The sequence below is a fragment of the Carassius carassius genome, chromosome 25, assembly GCF_963082965.1.
Source record: "Carassius carassius chromosome 25, fCarCar2.1, whole genome shotgun sequence".
In the NCBI taxonomy this organism is placed as follows: domain Eukaryota; kingdom Metazoa; phylum Chordata; class Actinopteri; order Cypriniformes; family Cyprinidae; genus Carassius; species Carassius carassius.
The window spans coordinates 351,486-368,646 of NC_081779.1; the positions used below are offsets into that span (position 1 = coordinate 351,486).

The window sequence follows — 17,161 nt, forward strand, 5'->3', positions numbered from 1 at the left end:
CTAAATATTATTACAGATTAATTTCAGTGCATCACCAGATGAGAATAAGAAACAACATTCTTTATAAAACTTCCATAGAAACTTTATGCAGGTTCTCTAAAATAAAAAAATGTAAAAATAATAAATAAATTAAAATAAAAAATGAGAATAAATAAAATAAAATATTTTGGTTTGGGTGCTTCTGTAAAAAAATCTATTTTGTTGCATCATTAGTTGTAGCTTATTCTCAGTTGGTGATGCAAAAGGTCACACAGTTTTTCCATCTAGAATGAAGCAAGCGTGCGATATAAAAGCATCAGATAGTGTTAAATTCTCATAAAGCACCTTGGCGATCTCCTCCTCCAAGCGTCTGAGATGGGTTTCCTCTGGAGGAGATGTGTCGCTCAGTGTCTCCAGCTCTCTCTCGTACGAGGCTCTCCGCTCGGCCTGCAGATCCTGCTCCAGATCTACAGAGACTCGCTCCTCGTCCTCCTCCTGAGACAGAACCAGCAGCGAGAGGGAGAGACGAGCGTGCGTGTGTGTGTGTGTGTGAAAGAGCTCTTTCTCGTGGACAGAGACACACGTGCGTCACACACACTGAAGTCAGTCCCTGGGCTTCTCTCTGAATCTCATTCAGTCGCTCAAACAGGATCCAGACTCAGATTCAGAAGCTCTTTTGTAGCGCATCGCTCTGTTTCTCTGTATATTCACATATCCCTCTATTCATATCCTTCTATGCTTCTCTTCTTCTCTTTCTATAACTCTCTTTTTGTCGTCTGTCTTCGTTTCTTCATTTATTTTATCTGTCATGTCTTTAATTTAAAAATTAAACTGATGTTTAATAAAAAAAAAAACCTGTTTGGTAAATACACGGTTACCTTATAATTCTCAGTGAGGGATTTCTTTAGTTAAAATATTAATAATATATAATACAAAAAATTATATTTATAACTTAACATAAGTATATATAATATAAAATATATAATATAATTTATATTTAACAAGATAATCACAATTTAATTTAGACAGAAATTAATCTTTTTAGAAGAAAAAAGAATGCATTTATATAAATGTTTTAATTTACAGTGAAAATATATCGATAACTATAAATGTAATTATACAGTAAAACACTAACACTTTTATTGTGAGAGCTAAAATATATAAATATAATTAAAATATAGATTTTAAAACTATATCAAACTTACAGGATAGTTTCACTGTAACTAGAAGTAGAAATTATACATTTTAGAAGTAAAAAGTATTTTTCGTATCTCATTATTTAATGAAAAACCTTAGAATTTGTTTTTTAAGTATAACATATAAATGGCCTTATTTATAGAGAAATAGTATATTAAACATGGTAAAACTGGATTGTACTAGAAAGGAAAATTGTGATTAAAATAATAGTGCAGTACAAGGTTACTAAGCAGATTTAATTCACATAATGACCAAAAGAAGGTCCTGTAATGCACAGAGCATTCAGACTGTGTTTCTAACTGTACTTTACCAAGCATTTAACACAAAGTGTCCAGTGTGTGTGTGTGTGTGTGTGTGTGTGTGTGTGTAGCACACAGAGATGGAGACGTTCACTCATGCATAATGTAGGGCAGCTCTGAGCCGCAGGCTTAATACACACAGCAGCGCTACGAAAGTACAAGACAATCACAAGACCTGAAGGAGAAACAGTGAGGTGAGACTGACCTGGAGACGATCACAGCGCTCGTCTCTTGTCTGCAGCGGACAGACGCTCGGCATGCTGGGAAAACACAAACACAAACACAGAGCGAGAGAGTCATCAAAGCACAAACACCTCATACACCAGAACATAGCGCTTGATGAGAGAAAAATTATTAATAAATTCATTAAATAAAAATAATTTAATTAAATAAAAATAAATTTCAAAATATAAAATTTTAATTATATATTTTAAATATTATGTTAAATATTATAAATAATAAGATATAAAATAAATGTTAAAAAATATAATAATAAATCATACACCAAAGCAATACCTCATGATAAATAACATTTAAAATTCTATTTTGCATAAAAGAAAATTATCTCTGCATAAATGATGAGAATTTGCAGGAGTGAAATCGTCATGAACCTATTTCATAGTCCATGCAAAAACAACCGCATTTTGAAAAACATCAGAATCTTTTAAGAAGTTTTTAAGAATACAAGTATCTTCTTTTATGTTTCATTGAAGTCAGTCACACAGGTTTGAACCAACAATGATGACAGAATAATCATTTCTGGATGAACTAACCCTGTAATGATCATAAAACAAGCTTTTCTTTTGTAATTTTATTATTATTAATATTTATTTCAACGTTAGTTTCAGTTATTTTGGCAAATCTCATCTTGGCAGCTAGCTGAAATAATAATTTATTTTATTTCAGTTACCGTTTAAAACTTTGCAACAATCAAATCCACAAGCTTTTAACATTATTTCAGCAGAATACTGTAAAAAACACTATTTCAGTTTGTTTTTTTTCTATTAATTATGCGGCCACTTTTACTAAATATAATGTAGAAACTTAAATCTTCAGTAAAGCTGATTTGCAACAATTTACATCGTTAAGAGTGCTATTAAGATTTCTGAAGATCATGTGACACTGAAGACTGGAGGAATGATGCTGAAAATACAGCGGAGCATCACCGAAATAAATTACACTTTAACACAGATTCACATAGAGAATAGATATATTAAACTGTAAAATATTTCACAATTTTTACAGCATTTTCTTTCTTTTTTTCACCACGTGTTTGAGTGTGTGGTGATGTTAGACTGGAGTCACCTGAAGACCTCGCCGGCTCCTGAGAGCTCCTGGAGTCTGCTCTGCAGCAGGAGGATCTCTGCGGTGAAGCGCTCCTGCATCTCCTCCATCTGCTGCTGATAGTAGCTCTTCAGAAGCTCGATCTCCTGCCGTTGTCTCTCCTCCAGACGCACCGAACACTCCTCGAACTCTGCCTTCAGCTCTGTAAGAAACACAACCACCGTCACGTGAGGAGATCCTGTCACCGATTACAGCAGCGCTGAAAACCTCCATTATGATAATAATCAGAAATCAGGGATGTATCACGATATATATCGGCCATCATATCGGTATCGGCCGATAAATCTTAATTTTTCTGTTATCGGAAATTGACATTTTTTCTGTTTTCTGTATACTGAAGTGTAACAATTTTATTTAGGCTATATGCCTATAATTCTTTGTAGACCTGTTTTAAAAGACATTTTTTTATTATTTTCGGTGATGCGCTATGAAATTGTTGCGAAGCAAATTGCATTTATTATAACATTAATTTAATAATAAAAGTAACCTAATAATAATAATAGCTAGAAAATAACAGGTCTATATTAATTTGAAATGCCAAATAATCTTAAAAATTACAATATCTAATGATTTTGACAATATCTCTGGCTAAAGTCCTTACATGATTGTCCGCTTTCAACACACTCCATCGCCTTATATATTTTTTTTACACGTAAGTAATGTTGTCCAGTAACTTGTTACCATTATTTATTATTTTATTTATTTGTAAGGCTGCGTTATGTGTGATTTATGTTGAAGTGTTTAATGGCTTTTAATGTTGAGAGTTTTTTGGTAATCAGGCTCTCAAAAATTAGGTAAAAATGTGGATTTAGATTTATCGGCCAACATATCGGTTATCGGCTCTCATATTTAATGAATTATCGGTTATCTGTATCGGCCAAATATTTTTATAATGGTGCATCCCTATCAGAAATGTTTCTTGAGCAGTAAATCATCATATTATTCTGATTTCTGAAGATCATGTGACACTGAAGACTGGAGGAATGATGCTGAAAATACAGCGGAGCATCACAGAAATAAATTACACTTTAACACAGATTCACACAGAAAAACAATATTTTACTTCATAATATTATTTCACAATATTACCTTTTTTTTCCTGTATTTCTGACTAAATAAATGCAGGCTTGGTAAACAAAAGAGAATTCTATAAAAACATTAAGAATCTTACTGTTTAAAAACTTTTGAGTGGTAGCATATATATATATATATATATATATATATATATATATATATATATATATATATATATATATATATATATATACACAGTGAATATTTATGTTTACCTGCATCTCTTTCAACCATAAATCAATATCAACTTTTCTAAAAAATAATATATTAGCTCAAAGGTGCACATTTTAGGTTACCTTAGGTTACCTATATAATATAGAATAAAATAATATAATATATAATAATATAATATAATATAATATAATATAATATAATATAATATAATATAATATAATATAATATAATATAATATAATATAATATAATAGCAGATATTGATCATGAATTCCCTTTTTGTGGTCAATAATATTTTATGTTTATAATATAATATAATATAATATAATAAACAGACTGAAGCATTTAAGCGAATAGAACAGAATAGAAATAGAAACTGAAGCCTTTAAACTGAGATCTGCCAGCTAAATATTTTCAAATAACGTGAACATGTAAATTCTTATATAGTTATCGGAGTAGATTTAGAGTTTGCACACTGCTGTGAGTGACTGTAAATATCTGGGAGCTTTGTTAGTGTTCTGTGCCCATAATCCTCTATTTACAGCACTTAATCAAGCCACTCTTCTTTAAGCATTATGGGGTTTTCTTTCACATGTCACTGCGTTTGATTTGGCTCTCGTGTTGAGCACTTTCATCCTTCATCCTCTTTCTGTGCAACCTGTAAACCGCATTCACCGATTATAACGCTGTAGCGAGCCGTCAGACAGTGTCTCTCTCTTTCATGTAGAGGGATCTCTTAATTATGCATGTGAACCGCCCCACTGACCTGCGGCTCCCTGCTGCTGCTCGTGTGTGTCCTGCGTCTGCGTCTGCGCTGACAGACTCTCTCTGAGCAGCTGGAGCTGAGCGGCGTGGATCTGAGACAGACTGATGCGCTGAGCCTCCAGCTGCAGACGACACTCATCCTGCAGACGCACACACATCCGTCTGTCATTAAACAAGAACCTTCTGAAGATAAAATACAGCAGAGACAAATCCCACAAAAACACGCCCAAAATCAATACGAAAGATTCGCAGCTGGTTATTTAAGGATAAAGGATCAGAGAGATGGTGGAAAATGTCTGGGTCATATTTCCAGTTCCAACAGTCAATAATTCTAACAATAATAAATAAAACAGAAAATAGGGATGTAAAGATTAACCGTGAGCCGGTTGAAAATCAATTCAAATATGTGACGATTCAAATCGGTTGTGATGCTGAACAAATCACGATTCAGTCAGGGGTAGGAGTTTATATGAATGCGTGTCTGAGGGGAACTTACTCTCTTTAGAGGAGTTTAGATGCTATTTTTCTGTTCATCTTGTCTCTGTATAAAGCATATTAAAGTTCATCAGTGCAGCAATGCTTTGTTTACAGCGGTAACCAAGGAAACGCTTTAAAAGGATAGTTCACCCAAAAATCTAAATTATATCATTAATAACTCACCCTCATGTCGTTCCAAACCCGTGAGACCCTCTGATGTCACATGGACTACTTTGAAGATGTTTTTCTTACCTTTCTGGACACGGACAGTAGACCGTACACACAGCTTCAATGGAGGGACTGAGAGCTCTCAGACTAAATCTAAAATATCTTAAACTATGTTCAGAAGATAAACGGAGGTCTCACGGGTTTGGAACGACATGAGGGAGAGTTATTAATGATATAATTTAGATTTTTGGGTGAACTATCCCTTTAAGCCCCACCTGCCGTGGTGTTCCTAAGTGCTTTGTTTACAGCGGTAACCAAGGAAATGTTTCAAGCTCTACCTGCTGCGGTGTTCCTAAGTGCTTTGTTTACAGCGGTAACCAAGGAAACGCTTTAAGCTCCACCTGCTGCGGTGTTCCTAAGTGCTTTGTTTACAGCGGTAACCAAGGAAACACTTTAAGCTCCACCTGCTGCGGTGTTCAAAAGTGCTTTGTTTACAGCGGTAACCAAGGAAATGCTTCAAGCTCCACCTGCCGTGGTGTTCCTAAGTGCTTTGTTTACAGCGGTAACCAAGGAAATGTTTCAAGCTCTACCTGCTGCGGTGTTCCTAAGTGCTTTGTTTACAGCGGTAACCAAGGAAACGCTTTAAGCTCCACCTACTGCGGTGTTCCTAAGTGCTTTGTTTACAGCGGTAACCAAGGAAACGCTTTAAGCTCCACCTGCTGCGGTGTTCCTAAGTGCTTTGTTTACAGTGGTAACCAAGGAAACGCTTCAAGCTCAACCTGCTGCGGTGTTCACAAGTGCTTTGTTTACAGCGGTAACCAAGAAAACGCTTCAAGCTCCACCTGCCGTGGTGTTTCTAAGTGCTTTGTTTTCAGCGGTAACCAAGAAAACCGTTAAGCTCCACCTGCTGCGGTGTTCCTAAGTGCTTTGTTTACAGCAGTAACCAAGAAAACGCTTTAAGCTCCACCTGCTGTGGTGTTCCTAAGTGCTTTGTTTACAGCAGTAACCAAGGAAACGCTTCAAGCTCCACCTGCTGCAGTGTTCCTAAGTGCTTTGTTTACAGCGGTAACCAGGGAAACGCTTTAAGCTCCACCTGCTGAGGTGTTCCTAAATGCTTTGTTTACAGCGGTAACCAAGGAAACGCTTTAAGCTCCACCTACTTCAATGTTCCTAAGTGCTTTGTTTACAGCGGTAACCAAGGAAACGCTTCAAGCTCCACTTGCTGCGGTGTTCCTAAGTGCTTTGTTTACAGCGGTAACCAAGGAAATGCTTTAAGCTCCACCTGCTGCAGTGTTCCTAAGTGCTTTGTTTACAGCAGTAACCAAGGAAACGCTTCAAGCTCCACTTACTGCGGTGTTCCTAAGTGCTTCGTTTTCAGCGGTAACCAAGGAAACGCTTTAAGCTCCACCTGCTGCGGTGTTCCTAAGTGCTTTGTTTAGAGCGGTAACCAAGGAAACGCTTCAAGCTCAACCTGCTGCGGTGTTCACAAGTGCTTTGTTTACAGCGGTAACCAAGGAAACGCTTCAAGCTCCACCTGCCGTGGTGTTCCTAAGTGCTTTGTTTACAGCGGTAACCAAGGAAACGCTTTAAGCTCCACCTGCTGCAGTGTTCCTAAGTGCTTTGTTTACAGCGGTAACCAAGGAAACGCTTTAAGCTCCACCTGCTGCGGTGTTCCTAAGTGCTTTGTTTACAGCGGTAACCAAGGAAACGCTTTAAGCTCCACCTGCTGCAGTGTTCAAAAGTGCTTTGTTTACAGCGGTAACCAAGGAAACGCTTTAAGCTCCACCTGCTGCGGTGTTCCTAAGTGGTTTGTTTACAGCGGTAACCAAGGAAACGCTTTAAGCTCCACCTGCTGCGGTGTTCAAAAGTACTTTGTTTACAGCGGTAACCAAGGAAACGCTTTAAGCTCCACCTGCTGCGGTGTTCCTAAGTGCTTTGTTTAGAGCGGTAACCAAGGAAACGCTTCAAGCCCAACCTGCTGCGGTGTTCACAAGTGCTTTGTTTACAGCGGTAACCAAGGAAACGCTTCAAGCTCCACCTGCCGTGGTGTTCCTAAGTGCTTTGTTTACAGCGGTAACCAAGGAAACGCTTTAAGCTCCACCTGCTGCAGTGTTCCTAAGTGCTTTGTTTTCAGCGGTAACCAAGGAAACGCTTTAAGCTCCACTTGCTGCGGTGTTCCTAAGTGCTTTGTTTACAGTGGTAACCAAGGAAATGCTTTAAGCTCCACCTGCTGCAGTGTTCCTAAGTGCTTTGTTTACAGCCGTAACCAAGGAAATGTTTGTATGTACCAATGTATTCTAGAAAGCAAGGTTAACTTACTGTAACATTTCCTCTGAACTCTCAGCTGATTAACCCAATCCTGGCTTACTCTGAGAATAAGTTGCTTACACACCCTGAGATTTACCTCCGATTTTGGAAGTGAAAGCTAAGTTTATCAGCTAATCCGTAAGTCACATAACCGGCTTTCTGGAAAACTCCTGTTTGGTGCCACTTAATATTCACACATTCAAATCAGGGCTATTATACGAAGCTAAAACTGTTTATTATAATAAAACACATATGGTTTATAATTCTAATCTAAAACAAAAACTATAAAGGTTAATTCAGTTATTTATACTAAAATGTATTTATTTAGTTTATATTAACTAATCTAATCTTTATAATACTAATCTAAAGCTTAAATCATAAAAATATATGTATTCAGTTATTTTCTGAACTAAAAATCATACAAATGTATTTATTTAGTTTACTACACTAAACTAAAAACCATAAGAAATTACTTTATTATATTAATTACACAAATTATAAATCTTCTGAGTTTAATACTAGAATGTTGTTTTAGTTTATTATACTAAAAAAATAAAAACTAGTTTATTATTATTTTATTATTATACTTATCTAAACCAATAAAAACTAATAATAATAATAATACTAATAAAAAGATTATGCTAATCTGAAACAAAAGAAAATCTTTTAAAAAAAAAACACAACAAAATTACTAAAACTGACTAGAATTAAAAATGAAAACTGAAAATATAAAGGTAAAAACAAACTAACGTTAATAAAAAAAAATATAACAGCATCTTAATGATACTAAAATAACACTGAGGTTTCAGGCTAGACGTCTTGTGAGTCTTTATCTGAAACAAACATCTCTCTCTCTCACACACACACACACACACTTCAGCACATCATAAGACTGTGAGGCTCTTTTCTATGAGACACAAAGAGCAGAGAGGGTCCGGCTCGGTCCTGATTGATGTGTTAACAGGCAGAAACCAAGCATTTGAATGACCATCACAGAAAAATGGAGATCGAGAAGCAATTACAGAGAAAAATCTGCTGCACAGGAAACACCGCCAATGGTTTAATAGCAGGTTTCTGATAAATCACACAGCGACACTAATACTAGAAAGCAAATGCACCTAATAGCACTTAAACCGCAGCAGACTCACACACAGTTTTAAACTGTACACATTATTATTTTTTAGTTCAATGTTCCATTTCTTTGGAATTATTTGTGAACTTTACTAGCTGAGTGGAAATGGTCTCCAAGTAAATCCTACACCTGTTTTAGTTTCTCCTAAACGGTTGAGCTTTATCTTTAAGCTGAAGATGAACGGACAGACGGATACTTACATGCTCAGAGCCATCCATTTCCTGCGGCTGCTTCATGAGCGAGGCTCTGACGACGTCTCCATCGGCCGGAGTGTCTCTCGTCTCCACCTGAGGATCACAGACAGCATCCGAGCGATCATCAAACACACACTAAACCACAGATGTAGGATCACGCTGAACACATTTACATATCAACAGCTGCTCAGTGCTCGGAAGCTTCACCTGCTCTGACAAACAACCCTGGTAAAAAAAATCTAAATAAAAAAAAATGTTTTAAAAATGTGAAATAATTATATTTTATACATATTTATTTTCGTTATTTATTTATACTTGTTTACCATTTATAATAATATAATTTATTTTTCATAAAAGCAACTAAGCCTATTTTTAGGACTATTAAGATTTGTTGCTGTGTGACATTTTCATGAGGATAACATTTTTTAATTATAATTTCTGAAACACAAAATACTCTAAAATAAAAAATACTCTCCCTCTCTCATAACAGTAATGTGAAACTAATTAGATCAGAATTTGATTATCTAAATTTTTTAATTATTTATACATTTTGGTAATACTTTAACTTTTTTAATATTTTGCTTTTTTTTTTTTTTAACTGCTGATTTAAATTTGTTTAAAGAAAACAAGAAAACAAAATAAAATAAAATAAATAAAACTTTAATTAAATAAAATTAATAAAACTAATTAAATAAAATAAAATAACAATTAAATTAAATTAATCAAAATAAAATAATCCAGATTCTTTATGAGAATGGGGGGGGGGGTGATTTGTTAAAGATGTTTGTAAATAATATAAAATACAAAAAAAAAATAAATACATTTATGGGCTTCAAATGTGCTATGGAAAATGATTTCCTTTACACACTTACACTCTTACACACACACACATAAATATACATATATTGTTCTCTCTCTGCCCTCAAATGCAGTTTTCTCCTGCAGTGCTGCATGGATTAATCCTCTGAGAAAGCCTTCCATAGCATCTGCATCACATCAAGCACAGCTGGTGCATTTTCAACGCAGTGGAAACACAGGCCAACTGTTGCATCTCGAGTTCAAGAGTCGACATAAAGAAATGCAGATTCGTCACACATTAGCATCGGCTCTTACCTGCTGCGGGAGTCGGTCGGGCGATGCAAGCTGATCCTCATGCGCTGCTGCTGCTGCTGCGGTGTGTGTGCGTGTGTGTGTGTGTGTGCTCGCTGGAGAACTCGCAGGCGTCTCTCTCTCTCTCCCCTTCTGCGGCTGCGGCTGCGGCTGCTCCTCGTTTTGCAAAGCGTCCAGTTCCTCCGACAAAGACCTGATGTGCGTGTGATGCGTCTCCGCTGAGCACAGCCCACCAGCAACACTGCAGCCTCCGTCTCTCTTCAGCATCTCCAGCTCCGCTTCCATCAGCCAGAGACGCTCGGCTGAGCTCTTCTTCTCATTCTCACTCACCTCCAGCTTCTCCATCAGCTCTGAAGAGTCCTTCCCAGTCAGTGTCCTCTTGAGCTCGTCTTCAAGACGTTTCGTGTCCGTTTCAATCAGCGAGAGATGCTCGGCTGAGCTCTTCTTCTCGCTCTCAGCCGTCTCCAGCGTCTTCCCGTCCACCTCCTCGCATCTCGTTTGCAGATCTCTGAGTTTGGTCTCGTATTGCATGACTTCTCTGATCAAGCGCTGCTCGAGCTGTAGCTTAGCGTTCACCAGGCTCGTGTACTCGTCCTTCAGCTCCTGGTAGTTCACCTCGAAGTTCTTCTCAGCGAAGGAGAAGGTGTTTCTCTGCTTCTCCGTCTCCTCCTGAAGCTCGTTCAGTCGTGCACACATCTGTTCGTTGTCCGAGGAAAGGCGGGCGATGTCCTCGAGCAGCACGAGTCTCTCTGAAGCTAACGCCGTTCTCTCGCTCTCCACCGAACGCAGCTTGTCGAGAGCCTCGCGGTGTCTCGTGCCCATCTCGTCGCGCAGGTTCTCCACGTTGAGCTGGTTTTCCTGTGTGAGGTCGTCTCGGAGTCGTGAGAGCTCCTCCTCGTGGCTGAACAAGAGCTGCGTTCTCAAGTGATCCAGCTCGGACTCCAGCGACTCGGCCATGCGGTCCAGCACCGCGTCTTTCTCCCGCTCTAGCATCTCCAGCTTGATCTTATAGTTGGTGATTTCTGATTCGTGCTTGGCTTCTAGTTCGCCATTGGCTTTGTGCGCCAAATCTAGCTGCGCCCGCAGGTCGCTAACAGTGTGTTGTATTTTCTCTGGGGTCTGTATTTCAGCTCTTTGCAGCTCGTCGCGCAAACGCTCCAACTCCTGCGCCAGACCGAGTTTATCTGTTCTCGTCTGCGCTAGCTCTTGCTCCGCCTTTTCTCGCAACACTTGCGTCTCCTGCAGCTTCTGCTGGAGCTCGACGAGCTTCACGTTTAGCACGTTGACGTCTCCGGTGCTCTGGAACAGCTGAGCTTTACACCTCTCCAGCTCTGACTGATGCTGCTGGACCATCTTCTCAGTTTCTGAGCAGTGCTGCGCTTGGATTCGCTCCAGCTCTGTCGTGTGTTGCGTGCGAAGCTCCCGCTTCATCTCCACGATCTGCTGACCGTACATCTCATCCAGTTCGTCTCTCATCGTCTCCATCCGGCGGCTCCAGTCGTCCTCGAGTCTCTCTGATTGGCAGCGCTGCTGGAGCTCCTCCACGCTCTTCATGAGCTGCAGGATTTCTCCGGACGACATGCGCTCTTTCTGTCTGGACGCGGAGAGCTCTTTTTCACAGGCGTCTAGTTCTTGGGTTTTCGCTGACAGATGTTTGTTGACTTCCTCCACTTGCTGTTTGGAAGTCAGAAGCTGATCGTTAAGCTGTGTCAACAGACGCTTATGTTCAGTGTTCAGTAGATCCTTCTCGCGTAAACTCTGCGTAAACGACTCTTCAGTTTGTATGCGGACCTTATGATGGAAAAAAACTTTTTTTTAGTTGAAAGTAGTTGTATTTGATCAAGAGCTGTCTGGTTTTTAATTAATCAATAACATGATGTGCCATTTAATCAAATCTAATTAATAGCACAATAATTTTGGCTTAGAATTCACTCGCAAAAGCTCATTTGAAGGCAATATTGTGTTAAATGAGAAAAGCATTGAACAAAAAAAGTAGTTTAGAATAAATATTTTGATAAATAATGATGATTAATGAGCATTAATGTTTTTTTATTTAATACTGAAATATGAAATGATATTATGAAAGTAAAACCTCCAGTAGGTGGCAGCGAGTCACTGTTTTAATGCGTGAGTCATTGAATCATTCATTCAACTGATCAAACTCGGTCAAAAGGCTAATCCGTTAAGAAACTAATCAAGTGATTAGATGTGTCCCAAATCGTGTACTTATGAACTATTCTATGACATTTTGTAGTATACTGTAGTGTTGTGTGTTCACACTGAAAATTCCTAAAAGAAAAAGTGCACGTTAAATACCCGGATGATGCACTTAAATAACTAAATAAACGAAGTGTGAAATGTTGAACTACGGCAGCTTTAATAACGTAGTGAAGGGGGAGGGGCTATCAAACTCTGTTTATGAAAAGAAAAAAAATAACTTTATATAAATCCTACACTACATGGTTGAGTACACAGAGTACTTTAGAACACAGTATATAGTGTATAAGTGTACAGTGCGTCATTTAGGACGCAGCTATAGTCTTTATGAACGAGTCACTGAATTACTGACTCACTTGATTCGTTCTAAAACTTGGATTCGTTTAGTAAAGAAAACTGCTGTGGTTTGATTGGCACTATTTTTTATGTTTATGTTTTTGAAATCATTATTATCGTTATACATATCATGGCTGTGGTTAATAGTAATTGGTAGAGCTATTGCTATTTTTATAGTTAGTTATCGCTAGCTGAGTTGTCACTAGTTTTCGCTACAATTATCATTATAGTTATTATAATTTTTGCAATTTTTTTTAGTTCTCATTATTTAATGTTGTAGTTAACTATATTATAGTTATCTTTAGCACTATAGTTATCATTATAGTTGCTGTTATACATATCAACGTATAAATAATAGTTATTTTTCTGAAACTGAGCAAAAAAGACAATATTGAGTCTAAAATGATACACAATATGAGATCCTTGTTTATTAAACTGCATAAAAATACAATCATATTTGCAAACCTACAGATATTGATGAAAAATTCATAAAATGACATTTTTGCCTCATTTCTTGAATTTCAGGGGCCTATAACGGCATTCTAGTGTTAATTTTGTCAGCAATTTTTAATTAGTCCTGTGTAAAATGGAACTTTCAGTTTTAGTTTTATCATATTTATTCAACAAGGTTTAGTCGACTAATTGTCTGAGCATTTAAGTTAACTAGTTAAATTTTCGGCATATTTACGTCTTACTGTAAAATGGTTAAAATTATATTAATTAATTTAAATTGCAATGATTGTTAGTTGGGAAATGTATTTTTTTATTTAATCAGAAGTTGCTCTTTCACTAATAACAACAAATCAATAGAATATCGACTGGTATGCATGGTTTATTTGACCTCATCTAGTGTACAGATTGCTTTGGTTGCTTTAATAAGCATTAGCCATAAACATGAACAATACTATTTTTTTGGCCTGATTTGAGCAAAGCTTATGACTGGAAACAGCTGCCTTGGGCTGAACTCACCCGCTCTGCTTCACTCAGACTCTCCTGAAGCTGCGCGATCAATAACAGCTGCTCCTGCGTCCTCTCCTGGTGACCTCTGACCTGTGCGTCCCTCTCGTCCAGCTGTTGCTGGTACAGCGTGATCTGTTGACGGGCCTGGAGGAGATCTGCGGCGGTGGAGCTGATGTTGGAGCTACGCAGTATCTCACCGGCCTGCAGCTGAGGAAAGATTGAAAGCGTTGTATCAGAGAAACTAACAAACAACGATAAACCACATTTATTTTAACAATAATAAAAACAAGCAGGAGTTTGAGTTTTCTTTTAATACGAATGTATCAGTCAAAAGGTTTTAGCTACTTACCGCCTTCACACTATATGTGGGTGGATGTTTTTTATGCTAATCCATGCGGAATCCACCCGACTTTAAACAGTTTGAGGATTTTAAGCGGCAGACGACAAAACTGCGGCAGAACGTTATCAGTAAGGATACTAGCATAGATACTAACTTACATCGTTATCTTGTCTTGTTATTACAGTGTTCGCTAACACTATCGCTATAATTATAGTTATTATACTCACTATTTTATTGCTATAATTGGAGTTATACGTATAGTTATCGCTATTTTTACAGTTGTCATTATAGTTATCGTTATACTTATAATCTCTATAATTATAGTTATCGCTATCATTTACGCTATTTTTATAGTTAGTACTTAACGTTATAGTTATCATTAGTTAGTTACAGTTAACATTATAGATATCATTAGAGTAATTGCTATAGTTATTGTTAACATCATATCTATCATTATAGTTATCATTATACTCAGTATTTTATTGCTATAATTGGAGTTATCCGTATAGTTATCGCTATTTTTACAGTTGTCATTATAGTTATCGTTATACTTATAATCTCTTTAATCAGTTATCGCCATCGATTTCGCTATTTTTATAGTTAGTACTTAACGTTATAGATATCATTAGTTCGTCAAAGTTAACATTATAGTTATCATTAGAGTAATTGCTATAGTTATCGTTATAGTAATCGCTAGCATCATATCTATCATTATAGTTATCGTTATACTCGCTATTTTATTGATATAATTGGAGTTATACGTACAGTTATTGCTATTTTTAGTTATCATTATAGTTAATCGCTCTATAGTTATTGTTATACTTACAATCTCTAGAATTATAGTTATCACTACGTTTTTGCTATTTTTATAGTTAGTACTTAACGTTATACTTAACATTAGTTAGTTACAGTTAGCATTATAGTTATCATTAGAGTAATTGCTATAGTTATCGTTATAGTTATCGTTAGCATCATATCTAGCAATATAGTTATCGATTGCGCTATAGCTATCATTATAGCTGCCGTTATACATTTCTCTATAGTTATTTTTAGGGGTTATAGCTATAATTTTCATCATCATATTTTTATATTTATCACTAATTAACGTTATAGTTTTCATAGTTATAACTAGAGTAATTGCTATAGTTATCATTATAGTTATAGTTATCATTATAGTTATCGTTAGCATCATATCTATCATTATAGTCCTCGTTAGCACTATAGCAATCATTAATATCGTTAGCCTTTTAGTTATCATTATTGTTATACTTATCATGGGTATAGTTAACGTTACTGCTAAAGTTATTGCTATTTTTATAATTATCATAAAAATTGTCGCTAGCACCATAGTTATTTATAGTTTGTTTTCGTTGGAAAAATCATTAAGGTTATCGTTACCATTTTTGTCATTTTCATTGTTAACATTAGTTAACATTAGTTAACATTAGTTGTAGTTATTATTATAGTTATCACTGGAGTGATCACTATAGTTATTGCTATATTTATTAGCACTATTGTTATTAAAGCTATCGTTAGCATTGTAGTTATCATTATATTAGCAGTTATACATATCGCTATAATTATTTTTAGGGGTTATCGTTATCATTGCTATAGTTATAGCTATCATTTTCGCTATTTTTATAGTTACCACTAATTAACGTTATAGTTTTCATAACTATTTCACAACTAGAGTAATTGCTATAGTTATCATTACAGTAAATGCTAGTTATCAGTGATCATTATAAATATCGCTAAACTATAGTTAAAGTTATTATTAACGTAATTCCTATAGTTATCGCTAATTTTATAGTAATTATAAGTTAACGTTATAGTTATAATTATACCTATAGTTATTGTTTTTTGGTATAGTTAGGAAATTGCTATAGTATTGTTAGTTATTATCGTTATCAAAGTAATAGCTTATTATAGCTATCACTATAATTATCGTTACAGTACTATTACAGCTCTTGTTACAGTTGTTTTTTTATTGTTAGAGGCTGCGCTAGAACATAATAAAGCTCAGAAGTGTTTTGACTGCTTTTGAGGATCGAACAGAACTGCTAATGACTCATGAAGCGCAGGTCTGATACCTGTTGGAACTGAATCTGGAGTTTCTGGCTTTGCTCCGTCAGCTCCAGAAACTCCCTCATCACCTCCTCCTTCTCGGTCCGTGCCTGCTGCAGATTAGAGGTGAGCTGCGTGATGATTTCATCCCTCTGTTTCAGCGCTTCCTCGAAGTCCTGCAGCTGAGGAAACAAAGCCACACCACACAAGAAGTAGTAAGTCAGAAGTAGCAGTAATGTATTTAAAGGCCAAATTGATGATGCATAATTCATACAGGCAAGCTGATGAACCGCGCAACGTTTAATATTAAATGTTTTATCACGGAAAACAATTACAAAGAAAACGCTTAACCATTTAGTGCATAGCATTCATATTCAGGCATAAAGCATGCTTCATCAATAAAGGGTGTGCTGAATTTCATCTTTTAATATCACTGTTTTAAAGAAACTTAAAGTGTTTTCACATTAAATGTTTAAGAATGGCCCTTTGTTTTAAATGATTGAAATGCGACGGGTGCTTTACATGGATTGCTAATGACCAAAACTTGCATTTTATTCACATATCTTTGTTTTATCCTTTTGGGAAGTGATTTATATATTTTAGGATTGGAACAGAGAGAAAATTGGCCGGATGTGCTATAGTTCTATACATGTTTTAACCAGAGGTTTTTGAGCCAGTCACATGACTGAAAGCTGTGAATAGAGCCGTTTTACTTTAGCACTTAATTCACTGGCTTCTTAATTCATATTCATTAATTCATGGATCAGACCAAATTTGGGATTATTGTTCAGTGTATTTCATTAATGTACAAACACGAACATAAGCCTCTGATTTTACATTTAAAGCACAACTTTTGTTGTTGTTAAGGAGATGAGCTTTAAGTCACCCAATGCTTCACATGCATTATTTGATACAAAATATTTTCATGGCAAACTAATGTTTCCTTGTTTACCTCTTAAAATATTTGTTTCTGTTAATAGTTTTTAAAGTTTCCTATTTTATAGTTCATAAGTGTCTTCATAAGG

General features: G+C 36.3%; 1 protein-coding gene across 1 annotated transcript in view; it reads right to left on the bottom strand.

The window, feature by feature from the left end:
* LOC132104819 (A-kinase anchor protein 9-like) overlaps positions 1-17,161 on the bottom strand; it is a 62,112-nt gene that overhangs the window by 16,934 nt on the left and 28,017 nt on the right. Inside the window, exons 6-13 of the mRNA XM_059510350.1 lie at positions 16,163-16,318; positions 13,742-13,939; positions 10,223-12,010; positions 9,116-9,202; positions 4,833-4,971; positions 2,781-2,961; positions 1,681-1,735; positions 325-474 (exon numbers count right to left, since the gene is read on the bottom strand). Coding sequence (XP_059366333.1) covers positions 325-474; positions 1,681-1,735; positions 2,781-2,961; positions 4,833-4,971; positions 9,116-9,202; positions 10,223-12,010; positions 13,742-13,939; positions 16,163-16,318 — 2,754 coding nt within the window. The remainder of the gene's footprint in view (positions 1-324; positions 475-1,680; positions 1,736-2,780; positions 2,962-4,832; positions 4,972-9,115; positions 9,203-10,222; positions 12,011-13,741; positions 13,940-16,162; positions 16,319-17,161) is intronic.